Source organism: Candoia aspera, chromosome 1, assembly GCF_035149785.1.
Source record: "Candoia aspera isolate rCanAsp1 chromosome 1, rCanAsp1.hap2, whole genome shotgun sequence".
NCBI lineage: Eukaryota > Metazoa > Chordata > Lepidosauria > Squamata > Boidae > Candoia > Candoia aspera.
In genome coordinates this window covers 291,985,113-292,008,683 of record NC_086153.1, presented here as the reverse complement: position 1 = coordinate 292,008,683, position 23,571 = coordinate 291,985,113, and the positions used below count along the sequence as shown (strand labels likewise).

Here is a 23,571-nt window from a genome sequence, read left to right as displayed (position 1 = left end):
GAATTCCCCCAGCCAGCATGGAATTCTGGGAGTTGAAATCCACCCATCTTAAAATTGCTGAGCTTGAGAAACACTGGTATAGTGTAATGTGTGAACCAGTCACTGTGTGTTACAGCATCATACTGCTAGAATAAAGGAGCTAGAATATTCTGAAACAGTGATATTAAGAAAAAATGAATACAATATAAGTTTAAAATATGAGAGACTACTCCGTATTTAAAGAGTTAAAGAAATCCTAGGTTCATCGATATTCAAACTCCTAAGACTTACAGGCAAACGCTTATCAGACGATGCAGGAAAAACGAACTCACTGGGTTCCTATCACGATCCCAATTTTTTTTTATTTTATAAATGGAGAGGTTTGCCCCATTCAGTCACAGAAAGTCTGATCCCATTCCAGAGGGTTGTGTTTGTTTTTAAAGCAGGGGGTCTCTCCCTATCCCCAGCCGTCTTTCAGCAGCGGAAGGCCTTTCCCCCCTGCAAGCGTGGGGAGCTCTTTCCTTGAGAGCGAAGGGAGAGTGTGCTTTTTGGAACATTCACGTCGCTTTATTTGGCTGCTTTTTCCCTTGCCTTTTTCCAAACTCAAGGGCTTCTAGTTCCGGGTTGCAAAACCCGGATGAGCACTAGATGTCGGCACAGAGAGGCAGATCTGAGCGCAGGAAGTTTGAAACCAGAACTAATGGTCCTTCAGATTTGTTTCTCCGGATTTCTAAGCGGACTCAGAAATTGGTGGGACCAACCCAAGTCTTAGCGGAACAGGAAGTGACAGGAAAGGCGTTTTCTGCTAGATGGAAGAGCGAACAGGCTAGGATTGTTTACCACGAAGAGGCCGGCATGAGCTCCCTGCGGGAAGAGGATGATCCTTATGTGGTCGAGGAGCCCAGCGACGAGGACCCAGCGCAAAGCAGGTCTTTTGGGTTGTGGGAAGGCAGCCGACAATCCATTTTCGCTTTCTTACGTCTTTGTGGGTTTGGAATGTTTCGCGATCGTCAGTCGAAGTCGAAACGAGGAGAGGCCTCTCTTCTCCGTTTAATTAGATACTATTGAGAATTTTTCTGAGGTCACGTGAAACAGCTGTATGTTGACACCTTTTTGTCGCTTTCTGCTTTTTGCGAAAGATCTGCTTGGAATCCCCAAGTCTGTCTTTCCGGTGTTATATCTTAAACGGCTTTCTAAGTTTAGATTTCAAAAATCGCTCTTGCTTGTTTTTAACTAAGAGATCAACAAGCTGCTCCTATCCTGTTTTGCACAGTAGTGTACTATTTTGTAATGTATTTGAGTATTATACCATATTGGAATATTACGATGTTGTGAAAGGGCAGATACAAATTAACTCAATCAGAGAGTTGCTTTTCATCAATGTTTTTCAAGTAACTGTCTGTAGTGAGGTGTAGGGCTGCAACTGGGGGGGGTGGGGCAAGCAGGGCATGTGCCCTGGGCACCGCATGGGGGGGGGGGCACCAAAATAATAAAATAGTGTATTTTTGCTCTTCACCAACCCACTGGTCTGTGTGTGTGTGTGTGCGTGCGGAATCCATGTTTGCCCTGGATGACACAGACCCTAGTTGCAGGCCTGGTGCGGTGAACCCTTAAGCTCATTTCCACCTCTTCTCTTGCTAGCTGGTGCTTCTGGCCCAGGGCTTCCCAAACTTTTTCCTTCATTATCCAAAACAGCTTATCAGAAAGTCCTTTTCACCCAGTGTAGGTAAAACACTTTAAGTTAATTTAATGGGTTTGTGTGTCATTACCCAAAGGCTATAGCCGCCCAGAGTCACTTGTTGAGATGGGCAGCTATAGAAATTGAATGAATAAAAACTACTTTACCCAATTTTGAGTAATTTACTGTTCTAGCCCCTTTCAGGCTAGCTGCTAATTAAAAGACTGCTTAGAGATACCTTCTTTGTGGGGCAATTTCATACATGGCAGGCTGCCACCACCAGTCTATATAAAACAGGGGTCCCCAAACTCTTCAGCTCATGGACCCCTTCATGAAGTTTCAGATTGTTCATCAACCCCCAAATGTTTATTATATGAAAGTAATTTAATTAATACTACTTTAGCTAATAGTACTAGGAATAACAATGACAATAATGATGACTCAAGGCCACTCTCGCTTGCAGCTGACCATCCAACCCTGGGTAATACTGTCTCACCAGTAGCCACCTCACCTCCAGGATTACAGACTGGTGTGAAGCTCTACTGAGACGTCAAAAGATTAATTAACCCCCAATTAACCTTCCATCATTTATCAACCACCTCTTGACCCCCAGACATTTATCAACCCCTTGGACAATTCCATTGACCCTTGGGGGTTGATACTGACCACTTTGGAGAACCCTGATTTAGAAGGTCCCTTCCTTCCTTGGACAGAACAAAAAAATCTCCTTCCCTTTTCTCTTAAGTTTTGAGATGATAAAACGTATTCAAGGTACTGGCCTTCAGTGATCAGTTCAATAATATTACTTTCTTTGAATAGAATAAAGACTTTGACCTGCAAATAACTTTTGGAGAAATGATTGTACAGATAAATATAAAGCTAGAGAATAACCAAATACATTTAGTGAAATAAAAATTCCTACCATATTGGCTTTAATATGGCCCCCTCGTTACTTCTACTATCTTGTCTAGATGGTTTAAAAAAGATGGTTTAAAAAAGTTTCCTCTAAATCACAACTAATTCTGTTTCTCTTTCTTCTCTCAACAACCACACTATAGCTTTCTCTGTTAGCTCTTCATATTTTCTATAGGTGGATTTTCTCTTTTCAGTCAGCTTCCATGAAATTTTGCAGTTTGTCGATCAATAAATAAAGAACAGCAGGGTTTGGGGTTAGCTTTATAACTCTAGATCTGCAGTTTTCATTTTTCAAAGTTTGCTCAAAATTTAATGTTTTGAAATGTTATGCCAGCAACAGGATTACAGGTAGTCCTCACTGGCAGTAATTGGGTCTGGGAACTCCATAGCTAAGGGTCATGGTTGTAAGACACAACATTATGTGACCACGCCAACTTACAACAGCAGTTCTGGCAGTCCCAGTTGCTGTCATTAGGCAAATCCCGCACAGCTGCAGTGTTGCAGGTTACATGATCACCATTTGTGACCTCCTGCCGGCTTCCCTGTTGACTTTGCTTGTTGGAAGTGGCAGTGAAGGTGGCAAATGGCAATCACATGACCATGGGATGCTGCAATATCATAACTGTGAGCCAGTTGCCAAGCCCCTGAATTGCGCTCATGTGACTGGGGGGATGCTGCAACAGCCACAACTATGAGAACCCATCGTAAGTGCTCCTTGTTCAGCACTGTCATAACTGAATGGTTACTGAACGAGTTGATGTTAAACAAGGACTACCTTATTGCATTCATCCTGAAATAATGAACTCTAATATCATCTACACCACCATGTAGCTCTGAAGATGAAGTGGATGTGCTCTTATATGGCACCCCAGATCAGAAGCGTAAACTGATACGGGAGTGTCTAACAGGAGAAAGTGAGTCTTCTAGTGATGATGAATTCCAAAAGGAAATGGAAGCTGAACTTAGCTGCACCATGAAAAATATGGAAGGCCAGTGGAAGTCACAACTTCCAGGTAAATATCTTTCCAAAATTTAAAAATACGAATTGGTTTTCAGGCCTTTTTGACCCTGATTAGTTTTTGATAATCAGCCAAAGTCAATTAATTTCTGCTATTTGCTGCAGCCATGAGGGGATACTCAATTGTAAGTATTGAGGAATGTGAAGAGACTGGATATTGGAAATGGAGGCTGAGTCATGTTGCCCTGCCTTCACTCAGCAGTGCTATAACAAAACAGGTACCAGCCACAGCCTTAAGGTGCTGCATTGGTTCAATAGGTCTTTTGTCCACATTGTTGTAACTGCATGGAATTAAAAAGCGAGCACTTTGATTTATTTTGGTTGTTATTTCTGTAGTACATTTTCCATCAATAAGTGTAGAGAATGCCTTGTTAATAAAATTGCTAGTATCCACTTCTATTGTACAAAATATTTTGTTAATAATACTGCTAAATTTGAAACTTTAAAAAACAAAAATCCCATTCAAGCAGCTGCGCTTTGAAGATTGGAAGGCAGTTTGCTGTGAAGAGTGTGAAGTTTTTGTGTCAAGGCACTCCAAGCATTTGAGGCAGATCTGTGCCTGCTTAAGATTTTAAGTCTAGAAGATACAGGGTTCTTCATATTGACTGAGGAATCAGTTTAACTTGTGCAGTCAGAGAATCATTGTAATGAGAGGCCAGGATATTGACACTGAATCAAACAGCTGCTTTTCTGTGCAATTAACTGACAATGCAATCCTATGTTAGGATTTACTTCTAAATGCATTTTGTATAGGATTGCATTCTGTAGGTAGTTTGAACAAGCATATTCTTCCAACATCCAACTCACAGCATTCTTGGCAGGCAGAACATCTCTGAGTTTCTGTTGAGAGATGTTGGAATAAAGATTATTATACACTGTTTGCTAAGCTATTGCTTAAAAAGGAACTATTATTAATGAACACCTAACCAATGAAAATAATTTACACCACACCTGGGAAAGGCTGTCTGATTGCATGGGTTTAAAGGAATAAGTCCATCAATATTTGTTAGCATTATGCTGGCCATACATTACCTCCAGGGGTAGATCTCAGTACCAGTTTCTGGGAAAGACAAGGTGTTCGGACCCATGTTCTGCTTGTGGGCTTCAGTACGTATTTGGTTGGTCACTGTGAGAGCAGAATTATAATTGGTCTGAGTATAGTTGATCTTCCATGTAAAGAATATAAACATAAAAGCAATTACAGACAATTGCAAGGAATTTCAAACTGTATAACTAGGAGGATATGTACATATTTGCTTCTCTATAGTAATCTCATAATTGTATGTTTTTGACTTAGGTGATGCTTCTGTTGCTGGGCAGTCTGGAACTGTCTCAACTTCTAAGTATTATGATGACATTTATTTTGATTCCGATTCAGATGACGAAGACATAGGTAAATAACCAATAATTTTGTAGCCTGTATACAAACATAAATAGTTGAATTCCTTTGTCTACTAAATATTGAACAAGCTCTCAAACATCTGAAGTGCGAGTTTTAGTTTGTTTGGCAATTAAAAAAACATAGAAATGAAATGAACATGTATATATCTCCATGCAAATACAGTAAATGATTCTATGGATGGCATCATAGATGCTATTTCTGACGAATTCAGGTGGTTTTTTGTGAGTAGGATTACTAATGTCTTCATTTTTCCTTGAAGATTATTACCTTTAGTCTATAAATTTAGTTTGCACAGTAGTTGAATGTGTTATTTCCTCTTCTTCCTCCAATACACACTCACAAACCATTTGAAAATGGTATTGATTTTTAGCCTATGAAAGTTGATTCTAGTTTTGTCTGTTTTTGACAACAACAACAACAGCAACAATAATACAATAAATTAGTATTTTTAATGTATATTATTTCATTTATTAAACACATTTATATGGCTGCCCATCTTAACCAATATACCCTGGATGATGAAGAGGAACATAAAAACACAATGAATAGCCACAACCCAATTAAAAATCTAATTGAAGTCACCCTTAAACATCTCTGTAACAGCATAAAACAAAGCATACGCATACCAAGCTCTGCTAATATCCAGCTCCAGTGCCTGGGGGAAAAGCTAGGTGTTCAAGGCCTTCTGAAAGGCCAGGAAGGTCAGGTCTGAATCTCAGGGAGGAGGTTGTTCCATAAGGCAAGTGCCATGAAACAGAGGGCATGCCTCCTGGGTCCCAGGCGAAATTGCTCCAGAGAAAGGATGTTGAGGATATCCACCTTGTTGGATCTGGTAAGATAGGCAAAAATCACTGCAGATAGGCAGTCCTGCAAGTAACCTGGCACCATGCCAAGTAGGTCTTCAAAGATGACAACCAGCCCCTTGACTTGTACTTGGAAGCCTACTGGGAGCTAATGCAGCTCATGGAGCAGTGTTGTTACCACACATGTCACTGCATTCAGAACTTCGCCTCAAAATGCTTGTCAAGGGCATCCTCATGTAGAGCACATTGCAATAGGCCAACCAGGAAGTTACTGAGGCATAAATGACTGTGAGCAGTGCCACTATCTAGGAGCAGGCTCAGCTGACTCACAACATGGATATGTACAAAGGCCCTCCTTGCTGTGGCTGCCACCAGCTCCTCAAGGACTCCTATGTTTCACACCAATTTGGTCTGGGAGAATGTTATCTCATCCAGAATTGATGCTGGAAGGTCTCTAGATGCACAAGACCCTAACTGTCAGGCCCAAGAATGACCAAGAATCAGTCCAGCCAAACTTCAGTTCTTTATTTGATACCACCATATAGACAGAATCTTGCCAGACTAAAGCAACTCTACCTAACCTAAGGGGAAATAATCTGGGAAAGCTCTAGGGTGGGGCTAATCTGAATCTCTTGGTTTTCCCACAACTGCCTTCTGGACTATGTCTCCTCTTATCTCTTCCACCTTCTTGGAATGTGCTCCCTCCTTCCTGAGAACCAGTAGCACTGCCGAAATCCACCACATCAACACACAATCAGCTTTGTTTGCATTGAGTTGAAGCCACCTGTGCAGCCACTAGGCATTGGGAAGGAACTTCAAAGGCATCACTTGAATGGCCTGGGGCAGAGATATATAACTGAGTATTATCAGCATACTGGCGATCTTAATCCTGTGCCAATGCATGACGTCTCCCAGTGGCTTCATGTAGATGCTAAAGAAAAATGGGGAGAGAGTAGAGCCCTGCGGCACTCACAAAGGCCTAGGGCTAGACCTCTCCCCCCTACCATACTGACTGGGGCTTAGTTATGCTAAGCCATGATTTGTTTTAACTGAGATGAACATGTTGAAATAGCCTGAGTTAGTATTAAAGATAGGCAATGTTATCATGGCATGTTTGGTTAATTCTTGGATTGTTTTCTTTCAAATGAAGAATATCAGGAAACTTCAAATCATGTAACCCTCTTTGTTCAACATGCTAAGCCACAATTATAGTTAGGGTGCCAACAGGGTAGGGTACCACAGTTTCAGACTCTTGTTTTTTTCCTGAAACTATGGTTATTTCCCATACAGTTACAGTATAGTTTATTGAAATACGTAAATATACTCATTGTTCTAAATTACAGTATGCGTTGGGCTTTGTCAAAACAATGGTGATCTAACATTCTTGTAGTTTAGGCTATGCTAATTTTTTAAAAAGGCTTCCCATTCTAGAGCTCTCTATATGTGTGTGACTAGCACATTTGGAGATCATCAGACTGGGTAAGACCAACTTTAAAATACCACTTTTAGGAGATGCCTGTTTGGAATATTTTTCATAGATACCTAGGGAATGCTAGTTCAACAAGGGTTTGTAGTTCTTTGAATTATAGTTTTTGTGTTCCATAATCTGGCTGTGTCTACAAACATGGCAGGTCCTGCAGAAACCAAGAAAAAAAGGAAACATCAAGAACGGCGGATTCCAACTAATGATGAGTTATTTTATGATCCAGAAGAAGACAATAGAGATCAGGCATGGGTAGATACGATGAGAAGGAGGTAAGAAGAATGCTCATTTTGAATGAAATGTTACTCTGTGACTAATACTAGTTTATATTATAGTTCTGAACTCAGCTAGATCATACTTTTAAATTTAGACACCACCTGAAGTCTTCTGAATATGGGGGGATATAAATTGATACAGTAAATAGATGAACAAAAAAAATCATTTTCTATCCCCACCACAGTTCAAGATCATGCTTATTGCCTAAAAACCTCCTTCCTTTCTGAATCCCCAAGATGGAGATTTAATTATTGAGGCTTCTAGGACTATATCTTAGAATCTTTTATTCTTTTCAGTATTTTATGTCACTGCAAATTTGTATTTCTTACTGTTTTTTTCTTAAGGTGAAGTCTTAACTTTACTTAAGGATAATGTTTAGATTTGATTATGTGCCATTAAGTCATTTTCAACTCCTAGTGACTGCATAGATAGATTTTCTCCACGACAATGTATCTCTCGCCTGTTTTTTCAAATCTCCATACTGTGTACTCATCATCACTGTAACTGAATCCACCCACCTTGCTGCTGGTAGATTTAGTTCCATTTGTTTATTTTGGAAAAAAATTATGATAAGAGTTTTATAACTTCCTGATATCTGCCATAGTTATAATTTTATATTTAATTATTGGTACATCAAATGGGTCTTAGTGTCTGGTAACTCCTTTCTGCACGTTCATTTCTTGATGCGTACAGTTGGGGAAAGCTGTGCCAGTTGGAATCATACTTTTAGCTAGTATAAGGCAGGAAGACATTTCATTTGTATTTCTGGATTTTCTAGTAATTTTACAAGCGTACGTATGATAAAATTGCATTGAAATCCATACAGTAGAGAGATTATAAAGAATCAGATAGAGTCTTCAACTTAGATATGACTCCCATAACCGCAGTTGAGTAAGTATGGTTTCCTTTGGGTTGTTGTGTAAACACCAGCTTTCCCCTTGCCCATCCAATATTAGTATGAGAGGTCTCTGGTCCTGCCAGTGTGGGCCTGATGACATTAGCATCTTCTTCAGGTGATCGCTGTTTGTGTTCCTGGAGTGATGTGGGATTGCCCTCTTGTCAATTTGATCCTATTTGCATTGAATATGAGTAATATGGGTAACCAGGAGAGAAATAAGAATTTGTGTGAAATGTGTGTCAAAAGTGTGGAGCGGGGGATGCAATGAAGCCATTTCATTTTGGCGTGGTGTTTATGTAGTTTTCTAAAGCTAGGACTGAGAACGTTGAAATATTGCTATCGACATCCACATATTCTAGGCTTTTGGCATGCACCAGAGTTTCAGTAAAGATTGCTACACTAATAGTGATGCTCCTTGACTTTTGTGCTCTCTTGCTGTAGGTATCTTAGTATAAGAAGTGTTCGATCACAACAACAAATAGAAAAACTTCCTGCCATTCCCAACAGTGATGCTATTTTGAACTGTCCTGCGTGTATGACAACATTGTGCCTTGATTGTCAAAGGTAATTATTTGAACTTTATGCCCTCTGCACAATATAAGCTACTATTTATTTATGTGGTTATATTATACTTTAGTTTTCAGTTCAGTTTCCAGAGACATTTACCTTGCATGCACTCAAAAAAATGAGGACTTACCACATAGTTTTCATCATTAGCTTGTCAATAGTGAAAATATGAAGGATGGGGAGGAATAATCTCTTTAGCAGTATATTTGGGTGCATAAACCGATTCAGGCAGACATCTGTTCATGCAATGAAACTTTCCATTCTTCATGCGCAGTCTGCCCCTAATATGCTGTGGTAGATTCCCCAATCTTATGCAGCAGACTAGGAGGAGGAGGAATCAGTTTCACTGGTGAATATACTTCTGCCAGCTCACTGATTCAGTTGACTTTGACATAACAATATAGTAGCACAAGTAGCAACAGACAATTATTATCTAAGGTGAGTCACATCAATAGAATCAGAGCCCTCCCCTGCCTTGAAGTTACAAACTAAAAACAAATAAGGCATATAAGGGTAGAGAAGGGAGATTCATTATTTCTGAAGTTCAGAACAAAATGGTAATATGAGCTATAAATACTCGAGACTGTCTGATTTACTCATGTCATGAAGTAAATAGGCTTTTTCCAATGCTGGTTACCTCCTGATATAAGGCAATAGGAGGCAATTGATTTTTTAAAAATAATTTTATTAAGAATTATAAATGAAAAGAATAAAAGTTGATACAAACTATAAAAAATACAAACAGAAAAATACAAAAAAAAGGAAAAAGGGATGGGATGGGATGGGATGGGATGTGTAGAAAAGAAAAAAGAACTTTCCCCTTCATCCCAGCAGGTAGAAACAATTTTAGTAACTTATCACCGTCTCTAAATAAAACACAATAGCTCTTCTTTCCGTAACTCATCTCTTAGCTGAAAAAACAAGATCCAAACGCTTTGTCAATCATTCCTTGTCAGCAAAAGTCCAAAAAGGGCGACCGTATTTAATTATTTTCCTCTTTTAGCCCTGGTCAAACAAGCCAACCTTACAAACCTTCCCTGAGTTTTTAAAATTATTCTTGAATCCCTTCCAAAAAAGTCCCAGAGGTAGTTTGCTTGTCATCTGTGTATTAGGGCAAAAATCCTTTAAAACTTTAACAGATTTTTTTTGTATATCCATCAGGTAAAGTTTATCATTTGTCACTTCTAAAAAAAGTCTTTCCAAACCTTAGCAGACCTCTTTAGTATATCCAGAAGAAAAAAATTATCCAAATTAGCTTCCTGGTTTGACATCTGTTCATCTCCTTTAGTGAATAAGTCATCCATCATCCATTTGTACTACACTGAAATCCCCCTTCAAGTTAATTTCATTGACATCCATTGCAATTTGTTCATGTTTTACAACTTATTAGAGCCTGCTCTGTCCATAAGCAATTGATCCATTCTATCCAGTAGCTTGGCTGAGAGATATTCAAAAGTTTGCGCTAAGGACTTCTGCTCCATTATCTTTATCCTCTGACTCCCTCTAAGGGAAGAAGTGCTGAAAATGGTCTCCTTGCCCCTTCTTGGTGAAAGAGATTTTTCATCAGCAGAATGACATATTTACTCTATGTCATTGATATGGTATTTATTAACTAGAAAAGGCTATGTCAAATAAGGCATGTAGTCTAACGTGTTGTAGTACTGTGTGTATGTGCATAAAATGGAAAATATATTTTAGTTTCAGCTTGAATCAAACTATCACATTCAAAAAAACTTCTGCTGTACCATTTTGGATTGACCATGTTTTGACAGAAATAAAATCCATAATATTTTGGTTGTTCCATGCTTCATACAAAACAAAATCAGGAGGAATCAGTGATTTTATGGAGCGAGTAGGGAAAGCTGGTGCACATTACCCTCTCTCCCCATCTCTTCTGCATGGCCTGTACACTAGCCTGCCTGCCTAATTTTCCAAATGTTTTCTGTTCCCTTCCAGCCCTCAACCACTTCAGATGTCCCAATGTAGCATATCCCATGGGTCCATCCAACCTCTGATGTCCCTAGCACCTTCCCTCTCTCCTTCCCTCTTCCTTCCTTCCAGTTGCTGCTGATGTACCAGTGAAGCATTATCTTACCAGCTTAACTGCCCCTGATCTTCCCAACATCTTTTCTTCCTCCCCTAGTGGTTGCTGCCACTGCTGATGTCAGCACACCCCCTCACCAAAGAAATTTATTTATTTATTTATCAAATTTGTCACCGCCCATCTCCTCCGACCGGAGGGACTCTGGGCGGTTTACAATACAGAATAAATATGCAATACAATTCGAATAAATATACAATAAAATTCTAATAAAATCCCATTAAAACTAAAACTGAAACAATTTCTTAACTACCCCAGCTCATAAAATCCAGATGGCTATGATCTCTTCAATCATTATGTAGGAAGGGCACTTTAAAGCACTAGCCAACCCCAAGTATGTCGATCCTCCTCCCTCCCCCAAGCCCGGTGGTAGAGCCAGGTCTTCAACTTTCTCCGGAAGGCTAGGAGCGATGGGGCTAATCTCACCTCCAGGGGCAGGATGTTCCAAAGGGCGGGTGCTACTGCCAAGAAGGCCCGCCTCCTGGACCCCGCCAGATGGAATTATCTTATTGATGGGGTCCGCAGCATGCCCTCTATGCATGAGTGGGTGGGATGGGCTGATGATACGGGGAAGAGGCAGTCCCTCGGGTAACCTGGCCCCATGCCATGTAGGGCTTTAAAGGTGATAACCAACATCTTGAATTGGACCCGGAAGCAAACTGGCACCCAGTGCAGCTCGTGCAGCAGTGGTGTCATATGTGCCAATCTTGGGGCACCAATAACTGCCTGCGTGGCCGCATTCTGGACCAGCTGAAGCTTCCGGATACTCTTCAAGGGTAGCCCCATGTAGAGCGCATTGCAGTAGTCTATATGGGAGATAACAAGGACATGAGTGACTGTACCTTGGCCTTGTTTTTTTTCCTGCTCTCCTCTACCCTGCCTTCTCAAACTGCTTCTGGAATTGAAGAACAAAATCACCCTGTTTCTTTCTGTATATGGACTAAAGCACATGAAACAACCGTAACAGTTGAGTCATGAATCACCCAGAATCAGTTGTTCTGTACACACACTAGGTCATGTATGGAACATTTTGCACATTCTGTGCAGTACTTTTTTTTTATTTGAGGCCAAACTCATCCTTTATCTTTGATTACAAATCTCTTGCATTCAATATTTAAAGGGTTATCAATTTCGAAATATTTAATCAGTCAAGATCACTATGTTTTTCTTCCTCTTCGACTATTCTTTTTAGGCATGAATTATACAAAACTCAGTACAGAGCAATGTTTGTGATGAACTGTACTGTCGTCAAAGAAGAAATTTTGAAATACAGAGACCCACTGAACAAGAAGACAAAGAGAGGGCACAAGAAAACTAAACAGAGTAATGAATCAATTATTGGCTCAGAAAGACAGGAAGAGGAGGTATATCATCCAGTGAAATGTACTGAATGTTCAACAGAAGTGGCTGCATTAGATAAGGATGAAGTCTTTCATTTTTTCAATGTACTGGCAAGCCATTGCTAAGATGCACCATTTTAGATACTTCAAGATTATATTAAACTTTCCAGGTAAAAGATGATTTCTTCTAAGACCACTTTTGTATTTGTTAAAAAGTCTACTTGACTAATCTGAAATGGAGATTATTGTATCTGTGTTCTTTTCCATATAGATAAAATAAGGGAACTTTTTAATTTATGTACATAAGTTGAACAATTTTATCCTGTTAAATAGAATCAAAAAGTTCTGAGTTAAAGAGACATCAGTCCATGTTCATAAGTTATATAATGGCTGACTGATAAAAATCTGATACTGTCAACATTTAATAGTCCAATATTTGTTTTGATTGAATTTTGCTTTTAATTATGAATAATCCAGCGTAGTTTTTCTTGCCTATTATTTCAAATACTTCCCGAGATATGTGCTGTCTGTTGGCAGAGTGCTAGAAAGCGTTTGGCCCAGGAGAGATCAGAAAAGTCACACACCAGGCATTTCTATAAAAATAAATTTATTTACAGAAAGCACAAAAACATATTTACAGGCTTCTGCATTCTCACAGGCTCTCTGAGAGCTGCTTACTCTCCACATGCCTAAAGAGAAGGAAATGAGTAACAATCAAACTGCCCTCGCTTCAGGCTATACAACTATTAACACCTGAAAAGAGGACAATTAAATTCAACCTCTTCATCAAAATGATTAGTTACCATAGTAACCTTAATCTGTAGCAGAAAACAATATACCAAACACTGTCTTTATTAAAGTTGGTTTGTAAGAATGCCTTTCTAACTGTGGCATTACGTTTTAAATTAAAACCGAAGGGAGTGGCACCTATTAGATTTTAATCAAACTCCAAAGATAGGATTTCTTCAAACAGCTGTATAAGAACACTACATTATTACAGACAGATTATGCTTATGTAAAAAACATTTCAGTTTTAATTATTAAATTATAATTAAATTTCTTGATCTGAGGTACTTCTAACATAAGAGTAAACATATAAAACACACTAATTGCTTTAATAAATGATCAACCTCTTAGATTACAGTAGGGAAGGGTTTCTCAACCAGGGTTCTGTGGAACCCTAGGGTTCTGTGAGAGGTCACTAGGGGTTCCCTGGGAGATTTATTTATTTATCAAATTTCTATCACCGCCCATCTCCCCCAAAAAGGGGGACTCTGGGCGGTTTACAATAAAAACAGCAATTAAAACCATAAAAAATATAAATTACAATATAAACAACTGATAAGAATAAAATAGATAAAAAATCCAAGAAGTGAAGATCTCATTCATTGGGGAGGAATCTACAGTGCCAGCCACCCCCAGGAAGAACTATTGCCCCTCCCACCCCAGGTGAGGTGGCAGAACCAGGTCTTCAAATTCTTTTGGAAGGCCGGGAGTGAAGGGGCCTGCCTCACCTCCAGGGGCAGAATGTTTCAGAGGGCGGGTGCCACTGCAGAGAAGGCTTGCCTCATGGACCCTGCCAAATGGAATTCCCTTACTGGCGGGGTCTGTAGCATGCCCTCTCTGCATGACCGGGTGGGACAGGTCAATGTTATGGGGATGAGATGGTCCCTCAGGTAACCTGGCCCCATGCCATGTAGGGCTTTAAAGGTAATAACCAACACCTTGAATTGGACCCGGAAGCAAACTGGCACCCAGTGCAGCTCGTGCAGCAGTGGTGTCTCATGTGCATATCTTGGGGCACCAATAACTGCCTGCGCGGCCACATTCTGGACCAGCTGAAGCTTCCAGATACTCATCAAGGGTAGCCCCATGTACAGCGCATTGCAGTAGTCTATATGGGAGATGACCAGGGCATAAGTGACTGTTTGGAGGGCATCTCGATCCAGGAAAGGGCGTAACTGGCGCACAACATGAAGTTGTGCAAAGGCCCTTCTGGCCATGACTGCCACCTGCTCTTTGATCAGGAGTTGTAAATCCAGAAGGACCCACAGATTACACACTGGGTCTGAATGGGGCAGTGCAATCCCATCCAGAACTAAAGATGATAACTTCCCGGATACAGAGGAATCATCAACCCACAGCCACTCGTCTTACCAGGGTTCAGCTGAAGCATGTTGTTCCCCATCCAGATCCCCATGGCCCCCAGGCACTGAGAAAGGGCAGCCATCGCATCGCTTACCTCACCCAGGATAGAGATATACAATTGAGTATCATCAGCATATTGATGATACCTCATCCCGTGATGACGGATGATCCCATCCAGTGGTTTCATGTAGATTTTAATAGGAGAGGGGGGAGAACCGAACCCTGCAGCACCCCACACAGGAGGGGTCGAGGGTTGGATCTCTCATCTCCTATCACCACTGATTGGGACCGGCCCTGGAGGAAGGAGGTGAACCAGAGCAAAACTGCACCACCCACCCCCAACTCCCTGAGCTGCCCCAAAACATGGTCGATGGTATCAAAAGCCGCTGAGAGGTCAAGAAGAACCAGGATGGATGCACTCCCTCCATCCTGCTCCTGCCAGAGATCATCCATAATGTGACCAATGCAGTCTGTCCCATATCCTGGCCTGAAACCTGACTGGAAGGGGTTGAGATAATCCGTTTCATCCAGAATCCTCTGGAGTTGCAGTGCCACCATTTTCTCATGAGTCTCATGATTTCTCATGAGATCATGATTTATTTAAAAAATTATTTCAAATTCAGGCAACTTCACATTAAAGAGGTAAGCTTCATTCTTTAATTTAAGAACGCTGTTAATGCATACAGGCTTACACATGAAATGAATATAATAATTTTGTAACTTCTGGTCTATATTTGAGCCTGAATGTGCAGGAGTTTCCTGAGGCCTGAAAAGTATTTCAAGGGTTCCTCCAGGGTCAAAAAGTTCAGAAAGCCTGCAGTAGGGAAATGAAACCTTTCAGATGCATTCAATGGGCAAAAGGGTAAGTTGTATAAAATGAGCCCTAAATGGTTCTCTTGCTTCAAACTGGCAGAGAAAAAAGAGATAAAAATGATCTGGGCTGCCCAAGATTCCCTCAACTTGTTCATAAGATTCTGAGACTACAGTCACACCAATCCAAGGAGAAAAGGAAGTCTGATAATTTTATAAATAACTCAAGTCCACCTTGAGTTATTTATAAAAATAATAAAGGAGGGATAATTAATAAATAAATAATCAATCTTATCAACACAAGTTGGAACCAGACATATTATCTTGCAATGGAAGCTGCTTCAAAACCAAGGTGCATCTGTGATCAATCCTTGGGTCCCTGCTTTACAAGAAGAGGGACCCTGAACAATGGAAAAACAAAGATTTTTATAGAAGTTGAGGGCTACAAGGCAGGAAATCCTAGAGATCTGATTTGCTGGCTTATTTGATGAAGCTAGGTAGGTCCTTTTCAGTGTACCTGGGGTTAGTTCTATTGTTAGGCAAAACGGGTCTTTCAGGAGGGCAGCAGAGCTGAAGAAGTCCATTATTAAAGGAGATGGAACGTTGAGGTCATCAGCTGATTGCGGATGGAAGGTTGGGGCTTCTCTACGTTGCAATTCCCTTGTTGGGGATGCCCTTGGGCTGTACCGTGAGCTGGCAAGGAGGTTTCTATTCTTTGGTTTAGGTGGGATTACAGGGGGACTTTGGGGACAGGGAGAGTCAATTTGGGTCTGATGGGATTAGGCAAAGAGATGAACTGGGTTTTGACCCTGGTCATATCTAAAAAAATAGGGAGGAAAAGGGTACCATCTCCATTTTGTTTACTAGGTTTATTTTCTCCACCACACAATCCATCTAATCCTAAATTACACATACACAATTATTAACATAATATCTTCCAGACAATTCTCTGCACGCTATATTCCACCCTTTCATTATGGGTGGCTGGCACTTCCAGACAATTCTCTGCACACTATATTCACCCACCCAGGCTATGGTGGTGTCAGAATCAATCTACCTCTGACTCAGAAAGCGAAACTCCTTCTGAGTCAGAGGAGGAAATAGAAACTTACTGGGCTGAAACCAGGAAAGTGAAACTGGTGGATAAGTCAGCAGCACGTGAAGAGCCTAAGGTGCTGATTGGCCAGGATTCGGGGGAGGATTCGAATCCTTCAATCAGCATGCGCCAACGATGGGCTGAAAAGCATGTGAAAGAGAATGCAGCCTGATTGGCTGCAGAAGGGTCCAGGCGTGTGAAGGATAGGCATAAAAGGCAGATGCGTGAAGAGCAAGCTGCCAGAGACAACCAATCCTACAAGTCTGCAGCATCAGCAGAAGAGTCCCTACCAGCATCGGAGACAGTGTCTGTTGCCGAAAAGGAATCAGCACCTTTGCTCTCCACTGAAGAGGACTTGAATCCTGCTTCTGCTGCCACCGAGGATTCTCTATTTGCCAAGCCCAGCAATCTCAGCCTTGCAATCCAGCCTTGGATCACTGTGGTCATACTGTGTGCGTTCCAAACGCGCTTCTTGTCCTGTTTCAAGATTCCAGCCAAGTTCAGCGACCTTAGTCCAGCCTTGCCGGGCCTCTGTTCCACAGTTTCACCCAAGTCTTTGGTGTAACCTTGCAATGCTTCTAGATCGCTGTTTAGCTCCTGTTCTTCTGGGCAGCCTTTAACTCCCAGTCTCGCAGTGTATCTTTGGTCCAGTCTAACCATGCTTCGAGTGCTCAACCTTGTTCAGGAGTTTCACGCCTATCTTGTAGTGAAACTGTATCCCAGTCTAGCCTTGCTCTGAGTTCCTAGTCCTGAGAATCCACCCTAGTCCAGAGCTTCTAGTTGAGTCCAGCCTTGGTTCCAGTTCTCAGTCTTGCTTCAAGACTCCAGTTACCAGCTTCCAGTCCAGCACGGACTGTCAGGTCCAGTTCATTCCTTAGTCCTCAGTAGAGTCCAGGGGGCTCTGATCAGCCCCACCCAGTGTTCCAGCACCAGTTTAACTCAAGTACTGTTCCAGTTCAAGACCTGTTGCCTTCAGCTTTAGCAGTACCTAGCGTTCCAGAGTCTTCCAGATTTCCAGTTCCCATTGGAGAGTCCTGTTCCACTGACTTGTCACCAGCTCCTCAGGCATTCCTGCTGGTTGTCTTGCCATTGCCCAGTTGGGCTTGATTGAATCCAGTTCTTCTTGCTTCAAGGACTTAATTATTGTAAATAGTTATTTAATAAAGAATATTTTTGATATTGCTCTGCCTGGTTGCATAGTCTGAACAGGACAGGTAGATGCCATGTGGCAGGAGTGATATGCCCCTGGTGTATATAGGGAAGCAACAAAGATTGCCCCAAAATGTCTTACTTGCTAAGCAATAATGCTTCCTCCAAGAAACACTTGCATGAAGGAGGTTGCCCATGGGCAGAGACCTTTTGAAAGACTGCAAATTGACCATATTACCTTCCAAAACGAGATCATTTTCAATATGTTCTTGTTTGTAGATACCAATTAATACACTGGATTGAAGCTTTCCCCTGCCGACATGTTACAGCTATAGAAACTGCCCAACATTTTTTTGAGAGATGCGATACCCAGATTTGGGATACCTAGTGTATTAGACATGGATCAAGCCCAAAATTTTGCCTCACAAGTTATTACACATGTTTTGCAGGCTCTAGGCATTACACAAAACCTACACATTCCATTCCATCCCAGATTGTCTGGGGGTGTAGTGTTGGCTGCAAATTGTAGTCTGTTCATTCACCTGGTACAATAAGCCAATGGCCAAACAGAGCAGGAGAATCACACTCATTTATTCCAGACGTCTAGAAGAAAGAGGGTACTCCTTGTGCAAAGGGAGGGTGCCCCAAACACACAGTGCGAGGTAGTTCTATCCAGTTCTACAGCAGTTGTCACAGCGGTTTATCAATAAACAAAAGCTTCTTCTTGGTTAATTCTTGCAGCACCTGCGCAGTACCTTTACATGCTATATACCACCCCATAATAGTCCTTAGCATGTTCTATGTTCTCCAAAATTTCTGCCTTAGGGGTGTGGTTTTTTTGGGATGCTAATTAGCTAGGGGTCATTGTCCTAACAGCCAGGAACCATGCTGAGACAAGGAATAGGTCTCTAGTGTTTTATTACTGCTACGTAACAGAAAATCCTAACAAACTGAAGAAGCGTGGGAAAAACCCAGACATATAAACCCCAAAGGCTAAGGCGGGCCCGATCTGTGTCTCTTTGAATGGCTACCTAATTCCTCAGTACTATGCATGCGCTTTACAGCCTGGATGGGAGTCCCTTGCTCACCATCCTTACTCATGACAGTCATTGCCCTATGGTTTGGGATGTCCGGGTTGTCACGTACTCCACCCTACCCTTGACTTAGACACTGATAACACAGGCATTCCTGGCACGTACAGTGGTAGCACAGACATCCTGAGTCTGTGGATTCAGCCTCCAGTGCTTTTCCATTGTCTCTAATTCTGCACTCCTCAGTAGAGAGGGCTAACAGGGAATTTAAAACCCTTCTGGGAAAGTTATGCCAGAGACATGTCGTGGCCTCGAGTTTTACCAATAGTTTTGTTTCATTTGCACACAAGACCTTGCAAAGATATAAGGCTGTCTCCTTTTGAATTGTTATTTGGGAGACCCCCTGATGTCATGAAAGGCTTCGATCCATATTCTTTTGAGTTTGGAAATGTCATGAGTACTGATGGTGAGCATGAGGGGGGCCCTATCCAGGGGGAAAAATGCAAGCGTAGTTTAGAGGCTTTGAACTTTCCTTCAAAGAAACTCAGAGCAGACCCACCTTGAGTTTTGGGTTTATCTGTGTGGGTTTCTCACACTCTTTCAGTTTGGCAGGATTTTCTATCTACTAGAGCATTCAATAAACACTAGAGACCAACTCACTGTCTCAGTGTGGTACTCTGCTCTAAGTTAGGACAGGAAAGGGGGAATCTGTTGTTCTCTTATCTCTTTTTGCTCTGCAGATATCTCAGAAAGCTGTGGATCCAGAGCGCTTTAACACAAACCTTGCCTTTGGAAGAAGCCTTGCACCCCTTTGAGCCTGGGGATTGGGTTTGGATAAAATCCTTTACAAGGACTGATCCACTGGAACCAAGGTGGAAGGGGCCTTGCCAAGTATTGTTGACCACTCATACAGCTGTCAAAATTGCTGAAAAGACTGTATGGATTCACTGGATGCATGTTAAACCTGCAGTGATTGATTTCAGTCCAACTGAAAGTAACAAGGATCAGGTTTCACCCATCTGGCTTAGACGTGATCCTGATCAGAATCAGTGGAGCACTGCCTGTTTATTTGAGTGATACCTGGAGAATTTACTAATCCACAAGAGACTAAATCGTTTAATTCTAGTATCATTATCCCATCATGGTTAATCAGTATCCTTTTATATGTATGTTTTTTTTAATTTTTCCATTGTGTCTTTTATACCTTGTGTTTGTAAACCTTATGCTTTACAACATCACATTTGTTTTTGTTCTCCAAATTGTCAGGAAGAGGGGGCTACATGTATTTATCAAAAGAAAAAAACCTACTTCATACTATAGACGAAGTGCAGGATGTTCCCATCAGGAGCTGATAGCTCATGGAAAGGATGAGAAACTTTATTGCATTTCACTTTCTACTACATTGGGACAATGTATATTGGCATATATTAACAAACTTAATGACACCCAATTTCCTTTAAATCCCTATGCTCCATTGGATATTAAGTTACTCTCACCTCATTCACCCTCTGAGGAGAAAGAAGAATGGGAGTTCCTTCAACATGACCACCAAATCAGTTGGAAGAATAATTTAGTTATGAATATGTCCTCTCATATAGCCACTCATTTACAATTAAAGCACTGTTGGTTATATACTCGGTTATCAGCTGTCATGTCCCCCGTTGCAATGCATATATGCATCACAACGGGGAACATGCCTTTCCGGAGAAGGGAAGGAAAGAGGAAGGAATCAGTGATAATCCTTTAAGCACTAAAAGGCAAATACCAATAAAGGACAAAGGAGCCATACCTGTCATGAGTAAGGATGGCGAGCAGGGGGCTCCCATCCAGACTGTTAAGCGCATGCGTAGCACTGAGGAATTAGGTAGCCATTCAAAGAGACACAGATCGGGACTGCCTGTCATGAGTAAGGATGGCGAGCAGGGGGCTCCCATCCAGACTGTTAAGCGCATGCGTAGCACTGAGGAATTGGCAGCCATTCAAAGAGACACAGATCGGGACCGCCTTAACCTTTGGGGTTTATATGTCTGGGTTTTTCCCACGCTTCTTCAGTTTGTTAGGATTCCTGTTATGTACAAGCAATAAAACATTAGAGACCAGTTCCTTGTCTCAGCGTGTTTCCTGGCAGTTAGGACATCAATCCTAACAAACTCCTACTCCCATCAAAAGAGGGAGGAACAAGAAATTAAGGAGAGACATTTGGAAATGTCTTCAGAAAACCAAGAAATGCGGCTTGCCATCCTTACTCATGACAATACCTTTGCCCTGACCCGAGAAGCCATCATCCTATCTCCCTGACATCTCTGCATTACCCCGGGGGACACACCTGCACCAGACACAGGAGGAGGACAGAGGTAATCAGCGCTAATCCCCCTGATCGCTCATCGAGACTCCAGAATCGCACCCTGATCGCCCATCAAGACTCCGGATCAGGACTTTTGGGACAATGGGGGGTGGAGAAGGACCAGGTCCACACCACGGGTATTTACCAGCTACCTCGCACGCCATGTGCTCATTCCTGTCTTTTTCCGTGTATGCATTCTATTCCTAATAAACCAGAAATCCTTAGCTCTGACTAAGTGAATCTGTGTTTCTTTGGGGATAAGGCAACCATCACATCAGCACATACAATGGAGGGTGTACCTTTATGTGCTGTTCCCTTGAAATTTAATGTAACTACATTCTTCTGCCTATATAATACTTACTTTGTGACTAGGGAGGAAAGAAATTAATTAACATATAGACTTTTAATGAACTTTTTGATCAGGGGAATATCAATTTTGTGTGTAGAGAATCTCCTTTGACTAATGCAACTCCTGTGGGAAATTTAACCAATTGTGCAACATGTCATCAGATTCCATGGGAACTACAGTCCAGATCAGTCCCACGATCTGGATGGTTTTGGCTGTGCGGAAACACAGCATATAAAATTTTACCCCCGTCATGGTATGGACAATGTTCTTTATGGACTTTAATCCCAGCTGTCAATATACAGCCTACCTCACATCTTTTAGGATGGCATCAAAATAGCCCCTTTCACATTCCTTCATACACATTTGCAATTTATTGATTTTATGTATTTATGTATTTGATTTTTATTCCGCCTTTATTATTTTTATAAATAACTCAAGGTGGCAAACACCTAATACTCCTTCCTCCTCCTATTTTCCCCACAACAGGAACTCTGTGTGGTGAGTTGGGCTGAGAGAGAGTGACTGGCCCAAGGTCACTCAGCATCAGTTGCTGCTGATGTACCAATGAAGCATTATCTCAACAGCTTAACTGCCCCTGATCTTCCCAACAACTTTTCTTCCTCCCCTAGTGGTTGCTGCCATTGCTGATGTCTGCACTCACCAAGAAATACCTTGGCCTTGAAATAATACATTCAAGGTTAGCTTCAGATAAATAGACTAGAACTAATGAATAGTGCATTCTATTCTATTGATAAGTCACTGTATTTTATTTCAAACAAAACCCACCCTGAAGTCACTACATAAAATATTAGGTTGATAATTGTTAATGTTTTCTACTACAGATTAAGGTTACCATGGTAACTAATCATTTTGGCCCGATGAAGAGGTTGAATTCAACTGTCCCCTTTTCGAATGTTAATTTTTGCACCTGGGAGAAAGAACTTGCCTGGACTTGTTTTAGTTTCTGTTTCCCTTCTGTGTAGGCATGTAGCAGCTCTCACTGAGAGCCTGTAAGAATGCAGAAGCTTTTAAATATGTTTTGCTTTCTGTAAATAAAATATTTTTATAGAAATGCCTGGTGTGTGACTTTTCTGATCTCTCCTGGGCCAAAGGCTTTCCCAGCAATCTGCCAGCAATAATTAGATTAAAGCATATTGGCAAATGAAATTAATGTATTCATGCATCGTTAGATGTATAAATACTAAATGATCTCTTTGTATTGTGTGGCCACAGTATACAGGGTTATTTTGAGTTGCTTTGTATACTAATAAACTTATTTCTGACTCAGCCAACTAAAGGTTTCAATTTTTTCCCCTCTTGGGAACTGAACAGGAAGATTTTTACTTTCTAACAGGGTATCCTCTTCAATTGCATATTTTTCCTTATGGCACCGTTAATTATTCCCCCCACCCCCTTATTTGTACTGAATGTTTTGAATAAAAATATTAACAGCTAAATAATCTCGTTTTTAAAAATGTAGGCAAGGCTGAAGCCCAGACAACTGTTAGTTCCACAACGGAAAGCTCATAATTAATAAAGCTCTGCTTTGATCTCGCCATCAGTTGCCTGGCCTTCCCAGGTTAGCCCCAAATGACAGGAGGAAAGAATGTTTGTTCGTCAAATGGGAGGCGACGCTTGGTCGATTTAATTTCACTCTAAATATTGTTTGGTAATGGCTCCTATTCAAGAATAACGTGAAGCGATATTGTAGTAAAATAGTCAGGAAGCTGACAGATAGCCTTGGGAGTTTTTAGGTTCACCTGCCCACAGGGTTGTGGTGAGCAGAAAAGGGGAAAAATAATTTATGTTGAAGGGCAAATTTTAAAAAGTAGCTTAAATAAATAAAAATATGTGCTTTATCTGTTGGTAGGAAAACCCTGGGAAACTTTTTCTTTTCGCTGAGGATAAATGCATCCAGCACCCTTCTGAACTGGACCCTCTGCTTCCCTAACCCTTCGGAAAATAACCCCGTGGGCAGCCTCAGATGCAACAAGCGCGATCGCGCTTCCCAAGCCCGGCTGAAAAAGCGCACCATTACACCCCGTTGCAAAACTTCGCGCAAGGATCTCGCCTCTAGTCACTGCCCGCCCGGACAAAGAACAGGAGCGGGCTGGCGAGAAGCGGCTCAGCCAATCCGCGACGAAAGTAGACGTCAAAGCGCCCGCCCCTCCGCTCGACGGTGCG

At 41.4% G+C, this 23,571-nt stretch overlaps 1 protein-coding gene across 1 annotated transcript; it reads left to right on the top strand.

Annotated features, from left to right (window-relative positions):
* The first annotated feature begins 750 nt into the window (after positions 1-750).
* EAPP (E2F associated phosphoprotein) lies at positions 751-12,885 on the top strand. The gene is made up of 6 exons (XM_063290033.1): positions 751-908; positions 3,404-3,585; positions 4,888-4,983; positions 7,427-7,550; positions 8,894-9,016; positions 12,313-12,885. The coding sequence occupies exons 1-6, from the start codon at positions 835-837 to the stop codon at positions 12,584-12,586; spliced, it is 873 nt and encodes a 290-aa protein (XP_063146103.1). The 5' UTR covers positions 751-834; the 3' UTR covers positions 12,587-12,885.
* Positions 12,886-23,571: the final 10,686 nt, after the last annotated feature.

Bases quoted from the DNA above. Each gene is read 5' to 3' on its own strand.
- EAPP (XM_063290033.1), top strand. From the start codon at position 835: ATGAGCTCCCTGCGGGAAGAGGATGATCCTTATGTGGTCGAGGAGCCC. The intron at 3,586-4,887 runs GTAAATATCTTT...TTTTTGACTTAG, and splicing joins GTGGAAGTCACAACTTCCAG to GTGATGCTTCTGTTGCTGGG. The intron at 7,551-8,893 runs GTAAGAAGAATG...CTCTTGCTGTAG, and splicing joins GTAGATACGATGAGAAGGAG to GTATCTTAGTATAAGAAGTG.